Here is a 27,743-nt window from a genome sequence, read left to right on the forward strand (position 1 = left end):
CAACATGGAGAGGAGAAAACACCTCTGCATTTTGAGCAGAGACAGCCAGTGACCACCACAGTGAGTTTGATCAAAGGACTGCAGCACTGGGAATGGCCTGCTGTTTCTGTTGAGGGCCATCTGAAAGACAGCTCAAGTACAGTCAGTCTCTCATCTCTCAAACACTCAGGGGATAGATGCTGCATTGCTTCCATCTGGCAGGAAATCAGTCCAAATGTTTGCAATGTGTGGTACAGGCGGTTGGCTACCTATAGCGAGCCAGCGGGACCGAGGGATGTTGCTAGTTTAGAAATGAAGGAAGAACACATCAGGATGGGGAGAGGATCGTGACAGAAAAGATCTAACAGCAGGATTGACCTAAGTCAGCTAACCAATGTGGAATCAGCCAGTGGGGCCTTTTAAGATGGAACTCCAGAGAGGTTGCTGGAACATTTGCATCTTGGATCCAGTAGGCAGATAGCGTTTGATGCACAGAGTTGGGCCAATGTTGTATGAGCCAAGAGAACCACCTAGTGTTGGACACAGAGAGACCGGACAAGAAAATAGCTGAACCACAGGCCTTGGGCTACTGGGTCAGATGAGTATTCCTATAGCACCCCATGTATTCACTGATGCATTCTGATTGGGAGGAGACAAGAGGTTCTCTCTGCCCTGTTCTTCCTTGTCATTTCCCAGTCTCCTCCATAGCAACTGCAATAGAGGATGCATACTTTAAAAATAACGCAGCTACTGTACCATTTGGGGAGGGGGAGGAGGGTAAGACACGGACGGACTGTGGGGTCACAAAACCCAGCTGTCTGAGCCCCCTGTTCATGGCAACAATCTGAGCCCCAACTCAACTCTACCTCCACGTCCCGCTTTAGCTTTTCGAGGAAGTTCTTTTTACTCTCTTCTCCAACGTGGAGCTTCTGGCCTTCATTCAAGAAGTCGTTGTCTTTGAACGTTGGCAAATCCTTGGCCTGTGAGAGAGAGGACTACGTTAGATATCCTGAGCCGAATGCCAATGGCCACAGCTATTGGCGGGTCCATTCTTTTGCAAAATATCAACTGGATCAACATGACAATGGAAAACAGAGGAAGCTGCGTTGACTTAATCTTCTAAAGCAAGAGATTCGCTTTTTCCCATATGCCTGGAAATGGCATGGAGCAAGACACCTGGATTTATCAGCAAGTCCATTTGCTTGCCTCCAGCTTGGAGGGGAGAGGAGGGTGGAGGCAACAGAGATACCAATAGCAGCTCAGTTTCAAAGGCTGCCAAGAATATTTGCTTCGGGCTGAAAGCTTGATCAACAGTCTCAGCCAAGGAGGGGCTAGCCAACCCCACAAATAGAAGAAAAATCCATGTGGTTGTTTTCAGATTAGAAAATCTTGAGACAAGTGCTCCTCTCCCCCAATCATTACATGAAAATCAATCCACTGCATTTTGAGGACTTTGTAATGGGGACCAAGTGTTTCTGCGTAAGTGCTTCTCATGGATATTAAAGAAATTAAGTTTCACAAACTCTTTGCATGTATAGCTGGGAATTACATTCTTTAGTCCTTAGAGTGGCATGTAAATCCACGGCAATTTATATAAGTATTATGTGGTGTCACACAAAGCCACATCAGACAAGAAATCATAGTTACACCACATAGGGAGTAACACCACATAACCAGGCACAACAGGGCAATTGTAAGGTGGGGTTAGATTATACCCAGATATTGGAGATTTAATTTTGAAAAGGAAATTCTCAGTGGCTTGTGCGAGAGATCTGTAACTTTTTGGGAGGCTACTGTGTAGACAGGAGAGGAAATCTTCCAGGATCCCTCCAAGGTCTCCACTCAAAGACCCTGTGATCAACCAATCCAGCCTTCCAGCCCAGCCTTCCTGCTTGAGTGAAGTGCTGCTCCCTAAATCGTCATGACAGCTCCAAAAAAATTGAAACAAAAGAAGTGTGGCCTTAACCAGGTGTGCTCAGCTCTAAGTGGCTTTGTTACATCCCATCCCCCTGGACCATACCTACTGCAAACCCTTATGCATGTGCTTCAGTTTACTACCATGAGGCGTTCAATTGATTTCAATAGTACTATTCATGGCAGTAACATTAAGCATGGGCATAGGGGTTTGCAGGACTCGAGCCTTAGGTTGAAAGCTCTGTAGAGAAGGGAGTCAGGACCAGATTTACAAAAAGATTTAGGCACCTAAAGATGTAGGTAAGTGCTTAGTGGGATTTACCAAAATGCCTATCCCCGGTAGGTGTCTAACTCCCAATCTGGCCCTTTGGCTTCAGATTGGCCTGTGAGATACCTAGCACGCTGAGGGTAATAATGGGCAACATTTCTGGAAGAGCCGACATCACACTGACTTTCAGTGGGACTTAGGCACTTCTGAAAATGTACCCTATATGAAGGTATTATTAGGTACCTCCTTTGGCAGAGCCAGTAGCCTGGCAAACAAGGGCACCAGGTTGTACCACACCTAGACTGTCAGGCAAGCCCTTTGCTTTTTTGTTAATATTTTATTTTGTGCCACAACAAGATAAACCATTGCACAACCTTTTGGGGACTAACACACAGTTGCTATAATGGAGAATTTGAACTAGCAGTTCAGCTTGTCACCAGGTTTCACTGTTGGTTAACCCTTTGGTATGAAGACACAATTAGCTGGCCAGCCCCCTTGTAAGCACCGCTGGGAGTGAAATGTTGTTCCTGCACAGTAAAGTAGCAGTATCATTCATACCTTTTCTTTGTCACTTGCTTCCCTGGAGACTGTTGAGCCCTGATAAGAACAAAAGAAATGGGACACAATTCACCATGAGCAGCCATCAGCAGAATTTAAATTGACTATCACAAGGGGTAAAAGTACAAGATTCAGTTTATTTTTTTAAAATGCTTCTTTGCTCCTGATGAAGAGGTAACCTCACAAAAATGTATTTTGAAAACATCATATAAAGGCAGCAGACAATGGTCTGAGCTGGTTGGAGAATGTGTTCCCTTTTCCCTTGTTTGCGGTCTCTCTGGTACTATATCCCGTAATTTGACCAATGCAATGTGTTGCCCTGATTTTAAAAATATATGTGATCGAGAGGAGAGAGACCTGCACCTTCCTGTGAATCATCTGGTCCTGGATATTATAGGATATTATAGAATCTGAGCTAGATGGCCACCAATCTGATTCAGTACGTGAATCCCTCTCTCACCACAACCCATGCTTTGAACAGTGAGGATGAAATCCTGGCCCCAGTTGAAGTCAATGACCAACCCCCTTGAGCCAGACTCATACTTCCACACTTTCAAGGCTCGACTTTCTCACGTCCATGACAACAGACCACGTGGTTTCTCTCTGCATTAGCACCTCCAGGAACTACACAGCTGCAAAAAGCTTCTGACCTTTGCTTTATGAAATGCAGCTCACGCTACACTGTGAAGAAGTGGATTTTATCTCAATAGTATGCATCTCTCTCTCCTAGTGCAGACAAGGCAGGATAAAAAGACACACAATGAACCTTAGTGACGTGCTATCAAAAGGAAAGTGAATACTTTTGTTCAGTGTTGTTTGGCCCTTAAAGTAATCCTGCCTTGGCCACAAACTGTAAGAGATAAAACACACTGTGCCTAGAACTTCCTAGCCTCGGAATTCAGCAGCTACAGAAGTCAACCAGCAGGCTCTTTGAAAGTGAACTGCAAAGGAAGGATACCTTGTGTCTGCCCTTTTCTACTCTTTTATGTTGTATAAAGGGAACCTCAATATTAGAAGTACCAGTCCCAGCTGCACTGCTGGAACGGAAGGACTGTCAAGCTTTAGTGGACGAGGAAGGTCCTGGATCTGAGTTATGGGACTTATTCAGATCTCTTCCCTCTTCAACTAGGGGCTGGCACAGATGCCACTCATGTTTCAGCCTAAAGAGATGTCCTCATCCAGGTCCACCAAAGCTTGACAAAGTCCTTCAGCAAAAAGGGAAGTCAGGACCTCGTCGATCTAGTGTGAAAAACTATTTAAGAATGCTTCATAAAGCAACAGGAAGGGAGTCCTATACAGGGAGAGGTATTTGTTTTTAAAACTCATCTCACTGACCATGTATGGACTGGCTGCTTTCAGAGCCTTACCTTCAGATCATACTTCCGATGCACAGTCAACCTGTGACTAAATACGTTCCTGGTGACTACCATGTAGGTTTCCACTCCATCCACGGTGAGTCTGTACATGCCTAGGAACTGGGGGAGAAGGGTGTTCCCATGGCATTCCACTATAAACTGAAAGGGTGAGGAGGGGGGGGAAAAAAAAGTCACACTACAGATCTCCAGTAGCGCACATGGTCAAAGAGAAGCTAAGCATCTACCTCCAACTAAGAATGGGGCTTTTTAATGGCCATCCTATACCTCTGCTCAAGGGAGGCAGAAGGACACACATTAAAACACAGCGGAGCGGCAGAATGGAGTGGCCATTTCCATGCACAGCAGCTGACCCAGATTACCATTTCCCCCTCTGCAAAATAGCATTTTCCTCTCCTTATCCATCTGGAAAGCTTTTCTAATCCAATGTGGAACCTTAAGAAGAGGTCTCGATTTACAGCTTTCAAGCACTGGCAAGCCTGCAGGGCAGGGATATTTACATTGTTAGGAGGGCCAAGCCTTTGGGGGAGAGGTGAAGTTAAAAATCCCATTGTGCTCCCAAAGCAACAGAAGACAACCTGTGGCCACTGGCAACATCCAGTCTCTAACCGTACAACCTCCCCTGCGCGAAGGCTGCCGGCGAGCTGTAGCTGAAGCTATGGCCATTCCATCTGAATCCAAGGGCTAGTCTCAATTCATCAGACGTGCCCCTAAGGCGTTATCCGCCACCCTCTCCTCAGGGTTCTAGACTCACCGTACCTGATGGTACTTCTTTAGTATGTTGTGCATCTCTGCTACATCTTCACTCGACACTGCCTTAATGACAAACCTCCTGTCGTAGGTGGTCAGGAAACGGGCCCCGCATCGACCTTGGCTGTCGCTGTTCACTGGAGCACTTCGTGTTACAGAGTTCTGAAGGATAACAATGGGGAGGAGAGAAGAGGTTTGATCTTATTAGAGGAGATGGTAACGAGCTGCAGGCCCCCCTTTTAAAGCCAAGGCATCAGCTCAACCGGTCCAGCGGTTCTCTACCTTCTCAACGGGATAAACAGATTTCAGTGGGACAGCCTTTTTATTCTGTTTGGACAGCACCCTAGCACTTAGTACTTAATATTCTGGTCCATGACTGGACCTCCTAGACTCTACGGTAATACAAATAATGGGAGCTGTTGGATGCTCAACACTTTTAAAGGCAAGGCCACTTATTTAGGTGCCTAGATCTGGGATCTAGCACCCTGATTTTAGGCCTCCATCTGTAAAAAGCTTGCCCATCAATTTGTTAACACATATTTAATGCCAGTGATTAACACACGTTTTGAAGCAAGGTTTCAGAGGAACAGCCGTGTTAGTCTGTATTGGCAAAAAGAAAAGGAGTACTTAGTCTCTAAGGTGCCACAAGTATTCCTTTCGTTTTGAAGCAAGGAAGTCTTTGCTAAAGAGTCATCATCTCTCACCCCTTCAGTGATGGTGCAAGGACTCTCAACACATATGGTCAGAGACTCCTTCAAGTTCCTCCAGTAAAACCAAGGCCAGCCAGACTGGACATTCCTGATGCATCCAGGGTATAAAAACAAGTAGGAATAAAGGGTTTTTAAAAAATGTCACTTTCTTGATCCATCGTAAAGCAGCAAAAAACTGGCACACACCTAACTGCTTAGAAATCCTCTGCAGGTCACCTTTGACCCAAAAGCCGTTCCCTGCTATTCTTGTTCTTGAGAGTTTGACCAAAGGGCCTAGAGAACAGAAATACTGATTGTTCTTCCAACATGCAAGAGGAGCTCTCCTTTATATTCCTGTCCCCACCCTTAGGAACAAGATGTAGCCGCTTCTCTCAATCCTCACTGCAAGATTGGAAAATCCAAACGGAACTGCCGAGTCGAGTAATCCATGACAATTATGTTCTGCGACAAGGGTGCAATTAAATTGTTTCATCCTTTGACCACACTACTTAATGAACAGCCTCACGTCCTAATGAAACACAATGCAGTGGAGTGCTAGAAATGTGGAGACTGCAATTTACGTAGTAGCCACAGAAGACACATCTATTCTAGGCTGTTTTCGCTACCCCTTAAAGATTCCCACCATTGTGATCTTAGTCCGGTTTTGCTGGTGATAGCTGAAGTGGGGGACAGCCAGTGTTCTGGTGGCTGCCAGGGTTTTAGTCATCATGCCATCTATACACAGGGAGCAGGGTTATATGATGTGGTGGTCAAAATGCCAGCAGATGGTCTACATTAGCACTTTCACCACTACTGCACCAGTGCGACATTTTTAGAAGTCTAGTGTAGTGAAACCATTACAGAAAAAGCTTCCTTGGTGTCTTTATTACGATAATTTATATTGTGGTAGCACCTTAAAAGCCCAAGCTCCATCCTACAAGGCACTGTACCAACACAAAAAGAGACAGTCCCTGCCCCAAAGAATCATAGAATATCAAGGTTGGAAGGGACCTCAGGAGGTCATCTAGTCCCACCCCCTGCTCAAAGCAGGGCCAATATAATGTAACGATTGAGGGAGAGGAGCTCTTGTCTCAAGATTTTCTAATCTGAAAACTACCACATGGATTTTTCTTCTATTTGTGGGGTTGGCTAGCCCCTCCTTGGTTGAGACTATTGATCAAGCTTTCAGCCCGAAGCAAATATTCTTGGCAGCCTTTGAAACCGAGCTGCTATTGGTATCCCTAAATGGCCCCCTCAAGGATTGAACTCACAACCCTGGGTTTAGCAGGCCAAAGCTCAAACCACTGAGCTATCCCTCCCCCCTAAAACTTGCAGTCTAAGCAACCTTGGCAGGTAACGGACTGTAATCTTCTGTTCTGATCTTTCCCCATTTCTCTTTGCTGCATGCCTGTAGCTGAGCATTTGGTCTAAGCGATCATACCGACATCCTCCTCAATCCATAACGAGTTAACATAACGAGCGTTTGTCACTTTGCCCTTACTCATTACTGCAGCGTCCCCTGGCTGCAACTGCTCTGCAAGAACAGCTGGTTTGCACCTTTCCCGCTTCTATCATCGTACCATGTGTATGTGCTGGGCGCTGCACATATGCACAGGAAAAGACTGTCCACGACCCACTGAACTCGCTACTCAGAGAGAGAGTGAGGAGGGATTGTCCTCCCCATTTCACAAGCTGGACAGTTCAGGCACAGAGAGATGAATTGACTTGCCCAAGGTCCAATAGAGATTCTGCGGCAAAACCAGGAACTGAATTCTGATCTCTCTTCTAGCTACAAGGCCATCCTTCCTCTTTTAAAGATCAACTCCCCCCCGCCCCCCCCCGCACATTGTTTTATGTATATGAGCAAAATCATCATTTTATTAGACTCTGAAGCATTCCATTTTATTTTGCTATGGTCTTATATCTACCCACACAAGCTAAACCTCACACCTGTATGTGTGCTTCGAAATGCACATCGGGATGAAGGATGCTATGTTGCCAAAAGCACGTGTGCTTTTCTGGATACCAGTTACAGACAACAACATCCCATATTTTTATGCCAGTAATTACTACTGCTCTCTCTCCTCCATTCACGGAGCTTTTTAAAAGCATACCAGCAGAGGGAGCCTGCTCTTCTGCTCCTGTGGAGCATGGGACATGGAGGCAAACAGAGCCTGCTGTGAACTACGGGGGTTTCCAGTTGCAAACTAAAAAATAAGCTGAGAGGAGAGATTTTTCATTTTCGAACGAAGCATTTAAATGCACCTCACTTTAATGCAGAAGGGGAAAAACTCACTTCCTGCCAATGGCCTTGAAACCATCAGGGAAAGCAGGGAAGGGAGAGGGACATGGGGGAATTGCTTCTTGCTGACATTTGCAGCTTAGTAGGTGTTGCGTGGGCTAACACGCATCATCTCAAAAAACAGAGCAGTTGCCACCATCAAGCCCATTTCCCCTTTTTTAGAGGAGACAAGAAGTAGAAATGCCAACCATTTGTAGTCATGTAGAGATCCTGTCGTGACGCTCTTTTTTACTTTATTCTCTCTCCCCCATAGAGTAGGGATGATAAAAATGTAGCTTCCTGGGCAAATTCCCACTCAAATAATTACATTCTACCTGCCTGAAACCCCACTGAAATTTCAAATGAATGCAGCATTCTTTACCTCCTGTCTGACATGGCCTCAGTCCAATGGAGTGCTGCTAAACAGCTGACACTGTCCCACCCCAGAGACGGGAGAAAGGATTCCTGTAGAGTGACGGGCACTACATAAATGACAGATTAGGCAAGAGAGGGAAGTGACGCAATAATGGTGTTCCCAGATAGGTTACTCTGTATTACTCAGAATCACTTCCTAAGAAATGAGCATCTAGGCTACATAAAAACATGCTAAGGCAGATTAGCCACAGGACAAAAATAACGACGGCGAGAAAGCGGCTAACAAACAGATGTAAGAGGCACGTTGAATTGTGCGAAGCCAACACCCACACAGTTATTTCTTACAGCCAACCCGCTACGCATCAGCTGGAGTTCGGATAGCTTTGTCCAACCTTCTGCCTCAAGATCTGGATAAAGCCTGGCACGAAATCATGCCAATGGGCTAGGCGACAGCACTTCCTCTGCCAGTACAAGGCAATCACTGTACAGAGAATGTCTGACAGCAGGAGGGGAAAAAAAATAAAGGCTGGCATAGTCCATACCACCGAAAGGAGCGACTAGTCATCTCTAGTGACTGGCTTGTGGGTTCTCTCCAGATGTCACCGAGATTCCAAAGATGATACTGTAACCAATCAGTGGCCTCCTGTTGACACCCCTCACATGGCTGCACATCACAGCCACTCAGACCTTCACAGTGACTTCAGAGAGAGAACTCCGATCCTCCTGCTCAGAGCCCACAGCCCCCCAGCATTTTGGCTGACGTGGCTCCGTTAGCAGCACTGGGCCCTGACATGCAGTTGTGTCCAGTATTAGCGCGTGGACGCACACTAGGGCATTTCCATCTTTAGTATTTAAAAAGCAACGTCAACGACCTTAGCGCCATTTTTTCCACTTGGTTTCGTAATACCAGCAGCCAAGGGTTCCTGGACACTTTACACATATTCTGCTTTTCACGGGATGATCTCAGAATTCCTTACCATCATTAAGGGCTTTCATTGGGTGGTTTGAGAATATCCGCATTTTTATCAATGGGGAAAACTAAGACGGACGTAAGAATTCCTGTTCACACAGTGAATCTGTGGCAGAGCTGAGATTTGAGTCCAGGAGACCTGACTTTTGTTCCTTTGCTAACCACTAGACTCCACTGCTCTTCATACCAATGTGCAGGCAAGAGATTAAGTGCAAGCAGAGTGGGGGCACAGGGAAAAGGTGGGTTTCCGCTGCAAGCCTTTTCAGAGCTTATCATAGTAAATAAAAGGTTATGAAAAATACCCAACAGCACCTGTTAGAGAAATTCCTTATTTGTGATGGATCCCAGTGTAACTGAGAATAATAAAACCAGGCTCTTATACAGTAGATGCTCATTAGTAGCAACATATCAATGCCTTTTGCTGTGTTGCTCCTAAGCGGCTGTTGCTGTTACGGGGAGTGTTGACAATTCGCAGTAGGGAAAACGTTCCCAGGGGAAATGTTGCTCGTAAGTCGTGGTTGCTCTTCCCAGGTGTTACTGCAAACAAGCGTCTACTGTAGAGCATTTTTCATCAGTGAATCTCAAAGCTCCAAACTTAGGGTGTCCCTAAACCTCCACCTGCCAGAAGCTGGGATGGATCATGCAATAATTACCCTGTTCTGTTCATTCCCTCTGAAGCATCTGGCACCGTCCACTGTCGAAAGACAGGATACTGGGCTAGATGGACCATTGGTCTGACCCAGTGTGGCCACTCTGATGTTCTTAAAGTGCTTTAGCCAAGGACGGTAATATTATCCCCGTTTTAAAGAGGGGGAAACTGAGGCACATGGCAAGGAAGTGACTTGCCCAAGGTCACCCAGCAGGCCAATGGCAGAACCAGAAATAGAACGCCACTCTCCCAAGGGCCAAAACTCAAGAAAGCATGTGCACCGGAAAAACACAATGTCCGAGAGAGATAAGATGAAAGGAATATTCCATCACAAGCAACTTCCAGGAGAGATTGTGCGTGCTGCATAGTTAATCATTCAACTGTAACTGTTAAGTACTCGGCATGCTCCTTGTGTGTGCGTGTACACACACACACAGCTCCTCACCCTCCAACAGGATCTCTCTTTATAGTCCCCTCTGCTCCATCTCCAAAGCAGCAGATGGGCTGTCACAGCAGCTAGCGGTATGAAATGTGGTCATGGAACTGCAGCCACTGTTGATTTCTCACTGTGATGAACCATCTATTGCAGAAGAGAAGCAAAGAAAACTGTTGCTTCTGCCATAGGAAATCTGCTCTGCTCTGTGAAAACAGCCTGTGTGTGTCCATTCTGACTGGGTGTGCAATAAGGCAGCAGACTAGAAGGGAGTCTAACAAGTGTGGGGGAAGGGTATCAGGAAAGAGGCTTCTCCTGAAACATAGTTACAGAAAAAACCCTCAAAATCAAAGTTCATCAAGAGCCCTGTCATGCTCCTAAGAGGAGGGAATTGCACTTACACAGCCTTTTCCATCCAGAGATCTCAATGTGCTGCACAGACCACGTTCTACAGTTGAAGAAATTAAGGCAGAGGGGTTAAGTGACAAGCCCAAGGTCAACACAGCAAGACAGTAGCAGAGTGGCAAACAGAACACAGGCACCCCGGCTCCTAGTCTCATGCTGTAACCACTCTGTCTCTCTTCTCAACACGCTTCTAATAAGGCTTACAGGACATGAAGCCATCTTGCTGTAGACACTGAGACCTGACTCTTACAGTAGAAAAATAACTGGGAAAAACCTTTAAAACAATTAACCAATGTAAGGCTAAGGAAAGGTGCTGGATTGACAGCTCTGAAGTCTGAAGGATTAAGGACAGCAAGAAAACAAGCAGCTTAGACCTCCACCATGATGCCCACTGGCAATGTGTCAACTCAAATCTGGACAGATCCATTGTACAGGGGCATTCCATTTCCATGGCCCATTCGATCTCTCGGTGATGCTGGCAACAACGGGTCAGAGCAGCACAGACATATGCTCCCCTCCGGGCCCCTGAAGTAGGAAATGAGAAACTGGATTGAGTAGCTCCCAATCCCCCGCCCTGATGAGCCCTGCGTGGTCATCCAAAGGAATAATAATGGCAGTTACACCTTTGCTTCCAATGGGGTGAGAAAACAAATCTCATTACACTAGCCTCAAAACACGCCAGAGGAGGCTGGGTGATAACTGAGAAATAATGAGAGTGAACTGTGATGATCTTTCTGAAAAATATTGCCAGGATGCCAGAAAGCATTAAGTGGGTGAAGTGCTGGGGGAGAGAGAATTTTTACAAGGCGATCATATTCGTGAAAACACAATCAATACATTGTTCCAATGCTGCAGGTTTCAAAGAATATGTCGGTACACATCAGCGGACCACTGCTGGCCCGATGCCAACAGTTATCCACTCCTGCAGAACTACAAAGAGAAGATGTTTTAATTACCTGACACTCATACTGCTAAAGGTCAGGCTGCCATCAAAGCCTTCCTTTTTTTAATCTGTTTTATCTAATTTAAGTAGCCTCTTATCTCCCTGCCTGTTAAGTATCTTCAGAGCCAAAAACTACAAAGAAGAAGGGAGGCTCAGTTACATCCCAGTGAGTTGCAACCACTCTGACAACCTGGTTTAAGCCAAACTGCAGGACACAATGGGCCATTCCCCTCCCTGCCCCCACCTCTGAAACAGGTTTGAATGGTCACAGCTGTGCTGTTAGGACAGGTCCCAAACACAGAGCATCTTGATAAAACCCTAGTACAAAAATAATCACTCAGTGCTTTAACTTTGTTGAAGAGGCCCCCAAACCTGCAAACACGACACGCCCCCTTTCCACTGCTGCTCTTTTAGAAACCTGCAAAACCAAACTTTGCATGAATTTCGATATTTGCAATCTCCACAAGTGGGTTTTTTCCCCCCATACCTGATAATCTTGATCGTCAATCCCAAATCTTTCGCGGAGGTTTCGGAACACCATCGGGCAGTACTCCTTAAATTTAAAACGGCTTGGCAAGTTTTCCCTAAGACAAACAGCAAGACGTTATTCAAGTGCAGCAAATTATTGTAGTACAATTTTCAAAGCTATTTTCCTGCTCTAAGCTCCTACCACTTTAACACTAGCCCCGGAAGTGTTTCAATGACCTATTTCTCCTCCATTCTCAGATTTGTGTTTTCCTGAATCATCATTCTGTGTGTTACCTAATAGCCTCATTCTGCAAATGCTTACCTGTACTATGCATCTGGTCGTATTAAATTCTGTAGGTTTTAGGCACTATAATACATAAGAAATAATAACTCATGAAAAGTTACCAGTGTACGTAAGTGTTTTCTAGGTCTGGCCCTTGGTTTGCAAGCTCTTTGGGAGAGGGTGTACTTCTTATATGGTTGTGAAGGACTGTGTAAATTCACAGTGATGTGTGCTTTTATCAATCGTTATTATCTGATCTACTCCACACTGATTAGGCCTCAACTGGAGTAGTGTGTCCAGTTCTGGGTGCTGCATTTCAAGTAATATGTGGACAAATTGGAGAAAGGCCAGAGAAGAGCAACAAAAATGATTAAAGGTCTAGAAAACCTGACCCACGAGGGAAGATTGAAAAAATTGGGTTTGTTTAGTCTGGAGAGGAGAAGACAGAGGAGACATACAGTTTTCAAATACATAAAAGGTTGTTACAAGGTGGAGGGAGAAGAATTGTTCTTCTTAACCTCCGAGGAGAGGACAAGACGCAATGGGCTTACATTGCAGCAAGGGAGGTTTAGGTTGGACATTAGGAAAAAACTTCCAAACCGTCAGAGTGGTTATGCACTGGAATAAATTGCCCAGGGAGGTTGTGGAATCTCCAATGATGGAGATTTTTAAGAGCAGGTTAGACAAACACCTGTCAAGGATGGTCTAGATAATACTTAGTCCTGCCTTGAGTGCAGGGGACTGGACTAGATGACCTCTCGAGGTCCCTTCCAGTCCTATCATTCTATGATTATGAAAGCCTAATCCAAAACCATGGTAGGATTCTATTCAAAGGCCAAAATAAAAGTCTCACACAAAAGCTCAGAGTCCACATTCCCAACTGTATTGTGGCATTTCCAATCAGAAGCACAATGCACTTCTGTTCTCAATGCTTTAGAAGCTGCATGCATCATTTTTACCCTTTTGCAGGTAAGGGAATGGAAGCGTGTAGCTGTGGAATGACTTGTTCATGGGCACAGGGAGAGTAAGTGATACAGGTCTCGTACTTCTGTTTCCATGCCCTAACCATTGACAGCACAGCTTCCTTAATCCAGAACAAAGTTTTCAAGCAACGGACCATAGAGTCTGAGATGTGTCTACAGAAACCAGTTGGTCCCCGGAGGCTAATTTGGGCAAGTGTTATTTGTCTTTTTTGACCACATGGTAGAATGATTCTCCCCTGTCTACAAGCCCAGATTTGATGGAGAAATTCTTCCCTTTCCTCTGTTGCTTTTGTTCTGCTGAATAATTCAGATGTCCCCTGTAATACATCATGACTGTTTAAGATGAAAAGCTGGGGGAACCGGTCCTCTAGTTTCAGAGCAGATCTTTGGGACTGATAAAGCAAGGTAAGGAGGAGGTCAGTTAGTGGCAAGTGCTTAACAGTCAGAAGACAAAGGAGCGTGGATGAATCTGCTCCAGTCTTGTGCCTCTTAATGCAAGATTCTCTCATGCAGCCCACCCCTCAATTGAGGCAGCATGGGAGGCTCAGAGCCAGGTAACCTATTGCCACTCCCGATATCAGTTACATCTATTGTTTCCGAGCACTTCCAAACACAGGATCTTTGGTGGTCTCTGTCCAGTTCCCACGGACAAGAGTCCACATCACAAAGCCCCCCAGAGCAACCGGCTCCCTTGTCAGCAACCTCAGCAGAGAGAAAAGAACCAAAGGGGTTGTGCAGAATGGGACCCCCACACACACACACGCACGCACTCTCCTAGAGGTGGTCTCGCTGGGGCTGGTTTGAGGCAGACAGGTCAGGCAGGGTGGGAAGAGGAGAGAGAACTTCAGCCTCGGGGTGTTGGATTAACAGCCCTCCACAAGCACTAAAACAAATTCAACCCAATCCAGCAACTACACATCTGTGATTACAGCGATAGCTTTTCCTTATCACAGCACATCTGCATGACCATTCTTCCTGCCACTGAAGTGACCAAGGCCAAACCACAAGGTAGCGTGGCACAGGCCGTCACAATACCCGCTTCCCTGCTTGGCGGGTTTGGCATGTCACGTAGGGGAGCATATTTCAAATCATGACAGATTCTCTCTTTACAACCAGGCGTGGAAACATCTGAACTGGTCACTACCAATCCTCAGGGAGAGCGGAAACTCTTTACAGACAGAATGAGCAGTGAGGGGTGAGAGAGGTGAAACCACACCTACTTACTTGTTGAAAAGATGATTGTCCACCTTAATCTTACTGTAGGCTTTAAAGTCATCTGGCATTAACATGACAGGGACAGGAACATTGCTTAGTTCATTGATCTGTAAGAGAAAGGAAAACCAACAAGACTCAGAACTTGAATCATGATCTCCTGTCATCATCAGTGGGTTTACTGGTGATCCCAGAAAGCTATGGGTGTTGTTGAATACTTGCTAGAAACTGATTTGGAAGCGATACAGTTCACTCAACTTTTAGAGCATATTTCTGTGCTGAACAGATCTGGGAAAGTGCTGTGGTTTCAAGTTTAAAAGGGCATTATACATACTTGCCAGTGACGTGGCAAGTACGTTTCCAGCCAACCTCTGCTCTGCATTATTCTAAGGCAGCTACAATTTGTTAACCTTCTATTGATCACCCATGATAGGATTCGAGAACAAAGACTTAACCATGTACTGCAAGGCATCACTCAGATTTTCTGTTTTTACACTCCTCTCTCTTTAGGTCAAAAGCTGCACTGGCAACAAACTCCAAGGCTAGTTTTCACTGTTACAAATAATGGATTGGACAGTGACAGAGGTTCTGGACTGCTTCTCTCTAGCCAATACAGCTGTCTCAGCGATACCAGCTCCTTCCTTGGCTGTCTGTTGTAGTTCTTATCCTACACTCCCCCAAAGGATGAATCACTCCAGTGGCTCTCTGTGATTCTCTGTTCACGTGTGGCAACCACAGGAATATATGGAAACAGGCAATTGGGTATTCAGCTGCCACGCTGCAGAACAGCGACTTTTGAGAAAGCCATGTATGAACATTCAGCCTGTTGCACCATGGGCTGAAACAGCCTGTGGTAAAACAACGGGAAGGCTACATATGGTTATAATATGCTAAGTGAACCAACTTGATAAGAAATATCAAAGCGTGATTGTCCCCAGTGACGCATTGAAATATTCTTCGCAAGCATGGCTCGCTAAGCAATGCCCTCCATTTCAGCTTTACCTAAACCCCAAAGTTTGCTCAGACTAAGACAAGTCCAATCGTTATTCGTTAATTTGGAATTCACAGCGGCCACATCAGTCCCAACTCACTGATCTGGTATTAACACCGTGGATTTACAAAGTAATTCCACCGCAATTCAATTATCTTCGTTATTTTAAAATGTACCAGCTCCAATCCGGTAATACTTGAAGAGAAGCAGCCGCCTGCCCTTGTAGTTAAGGCAGTGGGCTGGGAGTAAGGAGACCTGGGTTCTGATCCTGACTTTCAGAATCCTTGGATAAGTCACTGAACCTCATGGCGCCTCAGTTTCCCCATGTGTAAAATGGGGCCGATATATCTCTACCTCCTGGGGAGACTGCAAGGTTTAATTCATTGTTTGCAAAGACCATGGAGATCTGCTGATGGAAAGCACTAGAGATGGCCAGAGGATTATCCAAACCGTTCTAATATCTTAGCAAACAACCACTGAACAGACAAGTATTTTTCACATCTCTTTTCTCATTGTTGCCAATAAAAGAAATGCACATAAACTGAGGAATCAAACTCTGGACTGCATTTTCACTGCAACGTCAGGTGTGTTACCAAGGGAAAAGAGAACTATTAAAGAGAAAAGGAGTACTTGTGGCACCTTAGAGACTAACCAATTTATTTGAGCATGAGCTTGAAGTGAGCTGTAGCTCACGAAAGCTCATGCTCAAATAAATTGGTTAGTCTCTAAGGTGCCACAAGTACTCCTTTTCTTTTTGCGAATACAGACTAACACGGCTGTTCCTCTGAAACCTATTAAAGAGAAAAACCCTGGGAATCAGCAATGAGGAGGAAAGTAAAAGGGCCATTGTCTGGTTAAAATTTGAAAGCAGAAGCTCTTTAAAGCACTGCCCAGTATTTACTCTGTAGCAGCATCAGGGGATGGTACCCACTTACATAAAGTGCTTTGTTGTACCATACAGATGAATGAATAAATAATGTTACATGCTGCCTATCATTTGTAAATTGCAATGGAGCGAAGAGACTGATACTCTCACTGCATTTGTTGAAAGCCTGATCCTGGACAAAGCAGATACTGAGGGCTGTGTGTAGAAGTGTAAAGTGAAAGGCGATGACCCAGGTGGGGGGTGCGGCAGACCCTCAATTCTGCATTAATAAGAGGCGCTGCTTGCAGCTTCCAAGTTATCCTGCCTAGTAGGAGGGAACTACTAAATCGCCTCTCCTGAGACATACCCTTTTCAGCACTTTTTCATCCTGCGCCATGGTGAGAGCTGGCAAGCCATAATCTGCTTGTTCTAGCACAGAGCTCAGAAAGGGTGACAAAGGCAGCATTACAGTGCTGTTCAGAGCCACAGAGGTATCCAAAGCCAATGGCTGCGAGGAAAAGTGTATGTATGAACTGCTCCCTGACAGGAGGCAAAAAGATTTCAGCCTGACCTTTGTCTCTCCTGGCTACTGCCGCAGTGGCTTTACCTGGTACAGCCCTTTCGACTGACAGGTGTGATTTGCACTGAGGTTACTCCAACGCTCATTCAAAGCACGCCCTGCCCCACAGAACAGCACCTCAGCGTCAACATCCAAGGGAAGAGTCCTTCACTGGCAGCCTCCTCCCCAAGCCAGCTGCACTCACTGGATGCCGCCACCAGCTTTCGGATACTGAGTTGAGGGTCAGCAGAGAACAGCCGTTACACATGAACGGGGTGTGATTTTATTCTGGATGGCACTGGATTACAGCTCAACTCTTCATGAGTGCCAGGCGTAGCCCGGCACCACATCTAAAGCCAGTGGAATGATGTGATCAGACATTTAGACACCCCAAAAAGAAAAGGAGGACTTGTGGCACCCTAGAGACTAACAAATTTGTTAGTCTCTAAGGTGCCACAAGTACTCCTTTTCTTTTTGCGAATACAGACTAACACGGCTGTTCCTCTGAAACCTGTCTTTATAAAGAGTTACTTATGCTTCATAGCTCCCTTGAAAGGAGGGTATTACAATCCCATACTGAACGTGGGAAGTGACTTGCCCTGAGATGACAGGGCCACCAGAGGATCATTATCTTACAAAGTGATCAACAGAATAAAGAGCTGAACAGGTGTTTCTAGTCCCTGCTGTTCACAAGCTATTTGCCTCTGAAAGTATGTCAGGTCTCCACTGGTCCCTCATTCTTGGCACCAGTCCAGGATTGAATATAGCAAATCCCAGACCTTCGAGTAGTGTAACCCGCACACCTTGTTACTATAACAGATAGCTGCCATATTTTACATCCTTTTTTAGGATTTGAAGGACAGGAAAAAAACCTATTGCCCTCACATTGCCTTTGAAAGCTCAAGTCAGAACCATTACTACTGGTTTTCAGTGCATCCATCTTTTCCCACCAAGTCACAAGAACGTAAGAGCTGACCTACTGGGTCAGATCAAGGTCCATCTTGCCCAAGATCCTGTCTCTGGCAGTGGCCTGCACCAAAGCTTCAGGGGGAGTGTATAGAACAGGGCAACTATAGAGCGATCCACCCAGTCTTCCACTCCCAGCTTCTGGCAGTCAGAGGTTTAGGGTCACCTTGAGCACAGACTTGCAGCCCTGACCATCCTGGCTAATAGCCATTGAACTCTAAAAGTCCCCCCCAAAAAGACCAACCAACCATGTGTCTTCCAAAGGGCCTGTTAAGCATAGTCCTCTCAGAGGAGAGAGACACTAGATGTTAAATCTTGACCAAATAAAAGTGGAACTACAAAGGCATGCTACAATACGTACATATTTATACTGCTCTCATCGCCATAGTACCTGAGTGCCTTCCAACAGCGCATTAAACAAGGTGACTAACATCTGTCATGTCTGTTCTCTCATCCGCTCCCCAGGGAGAGGAGTGTGTGCAGACGCACGTTACTATGAATTTGTGTCACAGAAAGCAAAATCAAAGAACTGTGCACTTGACACAGAAGGTGGCGAGGTTTGTGATGGTCCCTGGCTCCTGGGGCAGTTCATTCTAGTGTGTTGGGCCAGCCCCCGAGAAAGTTGTCTCCTGCACAGATGAGCTTTACCCTTATTGTAGAAACTCCCTTTGTGCCAGAGGAGTGAAGTTATCAGCTACAGTCTTTATCTCATAGTTTTAGGTGATCTTTTAGATGTCTCCTGGGCCCAGGAGACAAGAACCAAAACTTTGAACCTGACTCAATATTCTGTGGGAAGCCAGTGGAGAGAGAAGGGAACAGATTTGATGTGTTGGCTGTAGCATGGCGTCCCTAACCTGTTTGCCAGAAGCTGGGAACGGGTGACAGGGGATGGATCACTTGATGATTCCCTGTTCTGTTCATTCCCTCTGGGGCATCTGGCACTGGCCACTGTCAGAAGACAGGACACTGCGCTAGATGGACCTTTGGTCTGACCTGGTATGGCCATTCTTATGTTCGCTAAAGAGACACTGAGATTCACCTTTCAGTCAGTGCATTTGCTGACTAATCTAATCCCATCCGTTTACATTATAGCTACTGTCCTAGACCATAAGCACTCAGGGCAGGGATGTCTTCATATCCGTTTGTAAAATGCCTGGCACACTGTTGGCCCTCTACAAGTTGTTTCCCACCATTCTCCTCCTCTCATCTCCTCCCACCAAAAAGACCTTTTAGAAGAAATCTGTTCTTGGGCAGTCTTGAAAAATAAATGGTCACTTTACATGCCATTATGCCTTTTTAAATTGCCATTGAACTTTCTATTCCCATTCCAGGCAAGACCACAGCAAAGTAAAGACTCAAATGGGACACTCAACGCCCCCAGCCCTGTCAGTAAAGGAGTGCCAGTCAGAGGGGCATACCCTGCTGCTGCTGCCCATTCTGTACCTCGTCTGTTGTATTTTTGCCAGGGTTTAGTCAATCTGGCATCAATCCCATTCCCCAGAATCCTATTGTAAATTCAGATTTAAATAGGATGACACATGCCAGTCATCATCATGATCAATTTAAAACAAAACCCATCAGATACATGAGAATCTGGAGGGCAGATTATAGAATTTAGCAGCAGGTCACACTTTAGATCGACCTATTTGACAATGTCTCAGACGGAAAAGTCACCGCAACAAGGAGCAAATGCTTCTGGTTTCACCTGAGTGCAAGCACAATACCACCAACTAGGACATGCAATATCCTACTTTGTACAAGATAAAATAAAAACTGCTTGTATTGCTCTGTAAATACACAAGCGGGGCAAGCGGTGGTATTCTTTAGTGCCTTGAATTCTTGGACAGCAGTAATCAATAGGATTCTAGGTTTATTTGCAGTGGGTAATTCATCCTTATTAGCAAGGGTGATTTCTTATTGAATAAGACACATCAATATTCTGTGCAGTTCAGAGCCAGCTGTTCTCAGGATAAACAGGAAAAGCATAATTTCATTTCAAAACCTGATTCTAGCCTCAAAGTGGCAATTACCATTAGTAAATTGATGGGACAACACAATTTGTTTACAAACAAGATCCAACTGACAGAGTATCCAAGTCTATTCTCCAGGATTCTTTAGAGCAGGAATTTTCTCAGAAAATAAAAATACTTTGTTCCACTCTAGTGCCTTTCAGCCAGGGAACGCAAACTGCTTTGCAAGCATTAATCAAGCTCCACGACACCCTCATGAGGTAGGTAAAGGATAGATGTAGGGATCGCTTTCATCAGCACTGAGATTTGACCGCATCTGGAGCAGAATACAACCACTCAACAGAAGACTGCAATACAGTGCAATGGTTTAGGACAGAAAGTGAAGAAGAATACTGTACACAATTGAAACCCTAAGTGTGGGTTGGTTTGAGAAAATAAGAGTTTTTGTGAACTGAAGTGTGATTAATTAGACTGATTATGCCATGGAACTCTTCGTAACCATTAGCAGTAAGTTTTGGTTCTGCAGCTCATCCCAGAGATGGAACCTCCTACAGGAAAACAGCCCCGAGCACCAACCTCGGATATTATTTCATTACTGATTAAGGGACGAGCATCTCCTAGTAACACTGAACATACCTCGTCCCAAAGCACCTCAGAGATCTCCACTGACCTGGCCCAACCTTGAATAGCTTGTGAGCTGTGATGGAATCACAGCCCAGTGTGCTAAGGTTGCAGGCCATGAGATCACCCAGTCCAGTTTTTCTGATGTAACTTAGGTACTTATATGGCCCCGATCAGAGTAGCTGTCTCACAGTCTTTAACGTATTTATCCTCTCAAGCCCCCTGTGAAACAGGTAAGAGCTATTATTTCCATTTTTATAGATGGAGAACTGAAGTACAGAAAAACTAAGTGACTTACCAAAGGTCACAAAGTCAATCTGCGGCAGAGTGAGGAATGGAACCATGGTCAGTATCCAGCCCACTGGACTATTTCTCCCCTCATTATCTCAAGAGAAGGTTACAAAATACATTCTGTTGCAACTTGGGGTCACAGTATGGCAAAGGTCGTTGATGCTGGTTACCAATCCTGTTGCCATACACGGCACTCACTAAAGGTCAATTACAGCCCCGGAAGAAACCATCAACATTAGGGATGTGACGAATAATGGCACATGGTAGGTTGAGTGCATCAGTTTAGTGGACTTCAAAACAGTATGTAGCAGATGCATCTCTGTGGCCAGAATTTATATAGCACACCAAAAATAACGTATGCTGCAAATCCCAGTTTTACTATTTGGAATGAATACCAAATAGCTGCCTTCTGTACTGGCTGAGCACAAAATCCCAATAATTCTGTGAGATTGGGTGGTGCTTCATTCAATAAATGGAGATTCAAGAAGAGAGAATGCTGCCATTAGCAAGATCCACAGAGACAGCATCACAAATATACAGATTTAAATGGCGGTGCACCTGCTTACACCAGATCAAAAGCCAGCCCTTTGTTCCCACCAAACACCACAGATCTACAGCTACCATCTCACTGAACAAAGGCTAACTTGATCCGCACAGACATGGCTGTTCAACATGTAGAAACAGGGAGAAACACTCACCACCACTGGCAAACACTAGAATCCTGTCATCTGGTATAACCAATACCTTACAGTGAGAACTATGGTCTCACCACTTGTACAGAACACTGCTGATTCATGAAGTGTAGCAAGAATGTCATCACAATTCAACATTTTCACCCCCCATCTTGGTGTTCCCCTCCTCCACCCCTTACACAAACACTTTCAATCAGGTCACCTTCCTCTGTAGCATAGGGCACGGGTCACTTGCTGGTGGATTCTCTGCTCCTTGAAGTCTTTAAACCACAATTTGAGGACTTCAATAGATCATAGGTGAGAGGTTTTTCGCAGGAGTGGGTGGGTGAAATTCTGTGGCCTGCGTTGTGCAGGAGGTCAGACTAGATGATCATAATGGTCCCTTCTGACCTAAATATCTATGAAAAGGCTATGAAGTGATATGCAGGAGGGACACTAAATGTACAGCCAGCAATGAGAAGTCTGAATCTTCTGTTCTCCCCGAAAAGCCACGACGAGCCCACAAAGGATGCCATCTTTAAAATGGTTTAATTCTTCAATGCAACTCATGAGCCATTCACAAATGGGACTCAATCTTTCTGGCTCGCTCTTTTTCTCCTATTTGCACAACTTTACACACTTTTTGGAGGGGTGGGGAGCAAGGAAGGCAAGAACAAGCTTCCTCCCCCCCACTGCAGATTCAGCTGCCAACAATCATTATTGTTGGTCCTGTCTACACAGGGCCACAAAGTATCAAAATACAGTCAAAAACCAGTTCAGACCCACTCAATTTAAATTTGGTCTAGCACAGTCAATATGGATGAAGACAGACAGTGTTAAAGCGAGTTATAGCCTGAACTGATGTAAAAAATAACTCCCAATCTGCACGCACTAATATCTCCACACACGTCATCTACTTTTGCCCACCATCCACTGTGTTTGCATCAGCTCCTAGTAAGCCTGTTTAACCACAAGGGAGGCCTAGCTGTTACCAGAATAAATTAATGGACCCCAGGGTGTATCTTTACAAAACAAGCAGACAGATTGCATAAAATGGTTGTTTGTCTGATCTGTCCATGGAACAGTTTGGCCCAACTATTTTTGACACAACCCTCACAATCACGATTGTACCAACACATTCTGGCACTCCCAAAGGGTTTATCCAATAGGGACGTGTATTCTATAGCTCTCAAGTTCATCCTTTGCAGCAAAACGGGCTCCAGAATGTAAGCTTCCAAAAAAAAAATGTCTCTAGCCCTTACAGTTGCAAAGATAACCTTGAAAATATACTTAAACTTTAGAGAGCACACAGCCTGAATAGGAGGGGTGAGGTGTGACCCACCTGATTCATCTCAAGAAGCAGTTAACTCTGAAACCTACAGACAGCAGTGACATTGCCAACACCGTGAACACTCTCACTGCTGACTACTGAAGCAAACCTTCAGTCATTTTTTTTATTCCAGTGTTACAAAATAAATGCCACAGGGCTACTGGAACAATATTATTCATTTTTATGTTTCATAAAAACCTCTTAAAAAAAACATTTGGAGTTGTTGCAGAATTTCCTCTCCAGTGCCTCAGAGACCATGGCCCTTGGAGCAGAAGTCAGATTCTGCTTGCCATATTATGGGGCCTTGCCTATGAGCAGGAGCTTCCGGTACATTTTCAGGCGAGAGACAATGCACCGTAGGGTGGAATTAAGAAGATTGGCGGGGCTAGTACAGCTGCAAAGCTTGTGGCTTCCTGTTCACACTGGATGGTTTCAGCAGAATCTGAGACAGCGTGCCAACCAGTACCACCAGTGCCCAGTGCGGCATCCTGGACAATTGCTGTGCTTGGATGCAAGCCTAGTACACTGGAATACTAGGTCTGTTCCGATAACTTTGGATAGGAAGATAGGACTCCACACATGACCTATAACTTCCTGGGGACAATCCCTTCAGATTTCTAACCAAGCCTTTGGAACAACCAAAGGAGAGACTGGGTTGCAGACAATCCTTCCTACATATTATACCATGCCCAGTTCAGGCTGGGACAGGGCTTTAGAACTTGAGGTAGAACTGTGGCATAAATACACTGGCAGTGGACGTGATCAGTAAAACATAACTATATGCCTCACTATCTAGTTTCAGGCCTTTGACTTAAGGAGCTCTCAGTAAGCACATGGACCAATTGGGCAGCCATGCGCTAGGCAGTGACAAGACTCTCTCAAAGCATTACCCTCACTCCAGTTTCTGTAATTTGTCATCCTAAGAGCTGGACAGACTTCTTTTCTAATTGTAAAGTAGAAAAGGTGCTTTCCTGTCAATATTTGTTCAGGGTTGGCCAATTACGCACAGGTTCGACTGTTCTTTTTCATTTGCAATGAGCCTTGTTCACAGACAGTTGCTGTATGATAAGAATTGGCCTAATCTATTTGTTTGCAGCACATAAGTGATTCCACCTCATATACAAATAACTCTGATGCCCTACTCCGAGGACTCCTCAAACACAGGCTTGCATGACCAACTGCTCGTTAGTAAAGCAAATAAAAATAATTTAGACTATGATCTGCTTTACACAATGGTGGAGCTGGGCTCCAACTCTTTTAGCTTCACCTAAATGCCTTCTCAGCAACAAGGCCAGTCGCAACAGAGTAAAATCAAAAATAATTGCCAATTCATTAGGAAATCACAGATATTTGTCAGAGGGTGGGGGGGTGTCACAACTGATGTTTTCTAAACCCTTTTCTGGCTCTACAGAATGCAGCTTTGCAGTTTCTGGCAGCAATTTCATTATAATGTATGTTTGATATAATCACGTTATTAGCTTGGTGTTCGCACCAAACTTTCGCCTTGCCTCCCGTTCTCTGAGTAAATTCTTCACAGCCAACTGTTCTGAGCCTTAATAGATTCCATTGCAACGTAACAATTCAAGGTTTGAAAAATTTTCCAAATTCGTACCAGCCAACGGCCAATAAAAAAGGGACCAGGGCCACCAAGAAGTTCCAAGTGGCAACTGCTCCAGTGACTATGAGGCAGCAAGTGAAACTGACAAGAATCTTTGTTAATTTCACTGCTTCTGAAGGGGTTGCTAATGACAGCAGTGAAGCTGACAGAAGTCTTGTTAATTTCATTAGATTGCTTCTTGGCAAAGTTCTGAGCAGCAGCAGAAACACCTGAGCATCTTTTGACTCAGGAAGACAACATGCATCGGGTCATATTTGCGAGGTTTTATTCACCACCATATGGGCTAGAAAGCTTTATTAATAATAATAATCAGCAAATTAAGTTCTGCAGGAATGGATGGCTTAGGCCCTTTCACTCCATGAGAAGGAATAATGTTTTCCCAGCCCTGAAAAGGAGTACAATAAATTTGAAGTGAGGACGGGAGGAGAGAAAGGTTTCTGGATTTCCATGATCACAAGATTATACTAGGATGATGGATTTCAGATCTTTAACTGCTGCCATGGCAGTTTACCTGCCACAGCCATGAGGCAGTCATTTCCAATCCATCCCATCCCATCCGGGTAGATGAGGAGAATGGTGCAAGATTTGGGGTGCAATCACAGAAGCTGAGGGAAGAAGTTTACTGAGTAAGGTATGAAGCTGTCAGAAGCAGGATCCAAAGAAGACTGTGACAGGTAAGGAGCTCAGAGTGCTTCAGAGATATTCATATCAACCCCCCCAGCTTCCACCTGAGGTAGGTGTCACTACATCCTCCATGGGAAATCTATGGCCCCCAATGCCCTGGGATCTCACCTGGGACATGGCCCCCAGATTGTCAATATCCAGCACAGGCTCCAAAGTTTGGGGTGAGGGTTTCCACGGCAAGAATGAATGGGAACAAGATCCTGGCATCTCCTCCTTGTGCATCTGCCCCTACCATGAGGATGCTAAGGCTGGCTCTGTGGTTTCCTAGCATTAGGGGAATCTCCAATATGTGTGGGAGGGGAGGGGCCAAGAGTCTTCCTGGCTAACCACACTACAGTAGATTCCCACACAGGGATGTAGAGGGTTATGAGGATCTTCGGGAATGGGAGGGCCGGAGAGACAGAGTCTCCCAAGATCTCACTGTGTAGTTGGGCTCTCACAGAGAGGATGGGGATCCCAGGGTGATGCAGGGGGGGCCCTCTGGGGTTTTGCCACCATGTTGCTACCCCCCTAAGCAGGACCTCCTGGTTCCAAGGAGATGGGGGGGCCCTGTCATTGGGCTGAGAGGTATCAGAGCCCTGAGGGGATGGGGAAAACGACTGGGGACGGGCTCCAAGACCCGAGTCATAGGTGCCCAAGGAAAGGGGGGGGAGCGGAGGGTTCCTGGGGTGCAGGTACCCGAGGGGCAAGGGGTGGGAGTGTCCAGGGTGGGGGGCCCTGATCACAGGGGATGGAAGACGTCCCGGAGGCAGAGAGGTGCTTGGGGTCCCTTCACCATGGGGTTGTCCCCCAGCATGAGGGACGCTGAGAGCCCCGGGATCAGGGTGCCCTGGGGAAGGGGGAGTACCCTCAGAGGAATGGGGAAAAGCCCCCCGACCCCCATAGTAGGGTCTCCTCACCATATTGTTGCCCCCCACCCCGTGAGGGAACTGTGGGGAGGGCCCGGGGGGGCTGTGGTCTCCTCACTGGGGGGGGGTCCCCAAGGGAATGGATGGGGGCCCCGATCCCGAGATCTCCTCCCGTGCGGCTCCCCCCCAACGAGCGCGGGCTCGGAGGCCCAGGGGTCCCGCGGTGGGGGGGGGGGGGAAGGGCCCCGATCCCGGGCTCGCCTCACCGTGTGGTTGGCCCCCCACATGAGGACGCTGAGCAGCGGCTCCGAGGCCCGGAACAGCTTCACCTTCTGACACACGAAGTGCTTCTTCTTGGTCTTGGTCTTGCTGGCGCTGAGCGCGGCCCCCAGCGCCGCCCCGGCGCCCCCCGCCGACGAGCCCCCGGCGCAGTTCGAGGCCATGGCGGATCCGCCCCCCTCCCCCTTCCCTAGCAGCGCCTCCGCATGGTTCCGCCCCGGCCCGTTACACCCCCCCCTCACCCCCAAACAGTGGTTCCGCCCGAACCCCTACACCCTCCGCCCGATGGAGCCGTCCGCCCCCGCCAGCTCGCCCCCGCCCGTTCGCGTCTTCCTCTCCCCACAATGGTGCCGTCCGCCCCGCTGGCTGCCCCTCCTGCCCGTCCCTGCAGTGGTTCGCTCCACCGCGAAGGAGGAGCCGCTCCGGCCGGCCGAGCCCGCTCCGGCTCCTGCACTGAGGAGGCGCCAAGATGGCGGAGGTCTGAGGAGGAGGGGAGTGGGATGTACCATTCCCCACACTGGCAAGGGGTACTGAGGGCAGGAGTGTAAGGAGGGAGAGCCACTGCCTGGTCCCGGGTTAGGCCCGGACGCGTTCCCCTAGGAAAATCTAAGGATACGTCAGACATGCTGGGCTGATGGGGGAACCGCGAGAACGGGCGAGGTAGAGAAGGGGCGTGGAAAAAATGTCTCCCTCCTCCTCTCGCCCATGATGGTCTCGCCCAATTTGAGTGACGTATTACGTCAGGCCCCGCCCTGCCCGACTGTAGCCAATAAGCAGCGAGGCGCCTGGAATTATGAATGGCCTGCTATCTATGTCACACACACACACTCTTAAAGGGCGAGCGAAAGGGGCACAGCTGCACATGGGGGGTGGCGCTTGGCAGCTTCCTCCCGCCTCATCTTCCACGTGCCCCGCCAGGGGTCCCCCTAGCTTCCCCCTCCAAGATCCCCGCGTTGGAAGCGGGAGACCTAGGAGCCGCAACTCTGCTCCCCCTCCAGCCTGCAGAGAGGGGAGCATGTCAGGTTCCCCCAGGGGAAGCTTTCTTCAAATCCAAGTGCAGTATAAAGACAGGGGCCAAAGGGCAAAATACCTGTGGCTTTTCAGAGAGGCAGAGGGTAAGCCCAGTCATAGGAACTACAAGGAGGGAAACATCTGTAGTTTGTTAGCCAGCTCTGACTATTTAATAAGGACAGCTGGTTGGTTTATTTCCTTACCTGAGGATAAGGATTTAAGGTCACTGGCTAGTCATTTAGTGTAAATCTCATTAATGCTTGAGGAGACCGAGAATGTGTTGGTATGGCCTTTTTCAATCACTCTGTGCACTTCTAATTCTTTCTCCCGAATTACAGCTTTTTCTACTAGTGCCTCCTATTGTTTCTGTGACAAAAGTGGTTATGAGCCAAACACACAGCTGTAGAAGAGGCCACACAACATTTAACAGAACCCATTGCTGTAACACAACAAGGATGAAAGATTTGCAGGGGCAATGTACGAGGGCAGGAGTGAGAAATACTGTG

At 46.5% G+C, this 27,743-nt stretch overlaps 1 protein-coding gene across 1 annotated transcript in view; it reads right to left on the reverse strand.

Moving 5' to 3' along the window:
• Window positions 1-26,405, reverse strand: part of PIP4K2B (phosphatidylinositol-5-phosphate 4-kinase type 2 beta) — a 33,151-nt gene extending 6,746 nt beyond the window's left edge. Inside the window, exons 1-7 of the mRNA XM_048830484.2 lie at window positions 26,214-26,405; window positions 14,546-14,643; window positions 12,075-12,171; window positions 4,852-5,004; window positions 4,087-4,233; window positions 2,720-2,758; window positions 846-959 (exon numbers count right to left, since the gene is read on the reverse strand). Coding sequence (XP_048686441.1) covers window positions 846-959; window positions 2,720-2,758; window positions 4,087-4,233; window positions 4,852-5,004; window positions 12,075-12,171; window positions 14,546-14,643; window positions 26,214-26,390 — 825 coding nt within the window. The 5' untranslated portion in view covers window positions 26,391-26,405. The remainder of the gene's footprint in view (window positions 1-845; window positions 960-2,719; window positions 2,759-4,086; window positions 4,234-4,851; window positions 5,005-12,074; window positions 12,172-14,545; window positions 14,644-26,213) is intronic.
• Window positions 26,406-27,743: the final 1,338 nt, after the last annotated feature.

The sequence above is a fragment of the Caretta caretta genome, chromosome 27 (genome assembly GCF_965140235.1).
Source record: "Caretta caretta isolate rCarCar2 chromosome 27, rCarCar1.hap1, whole genome shotgun sequence".
NCBI lineage: Eukaryota > Metazoa > Chordata > Testudines > Cheloniidae > Caretta > Caretta caretta.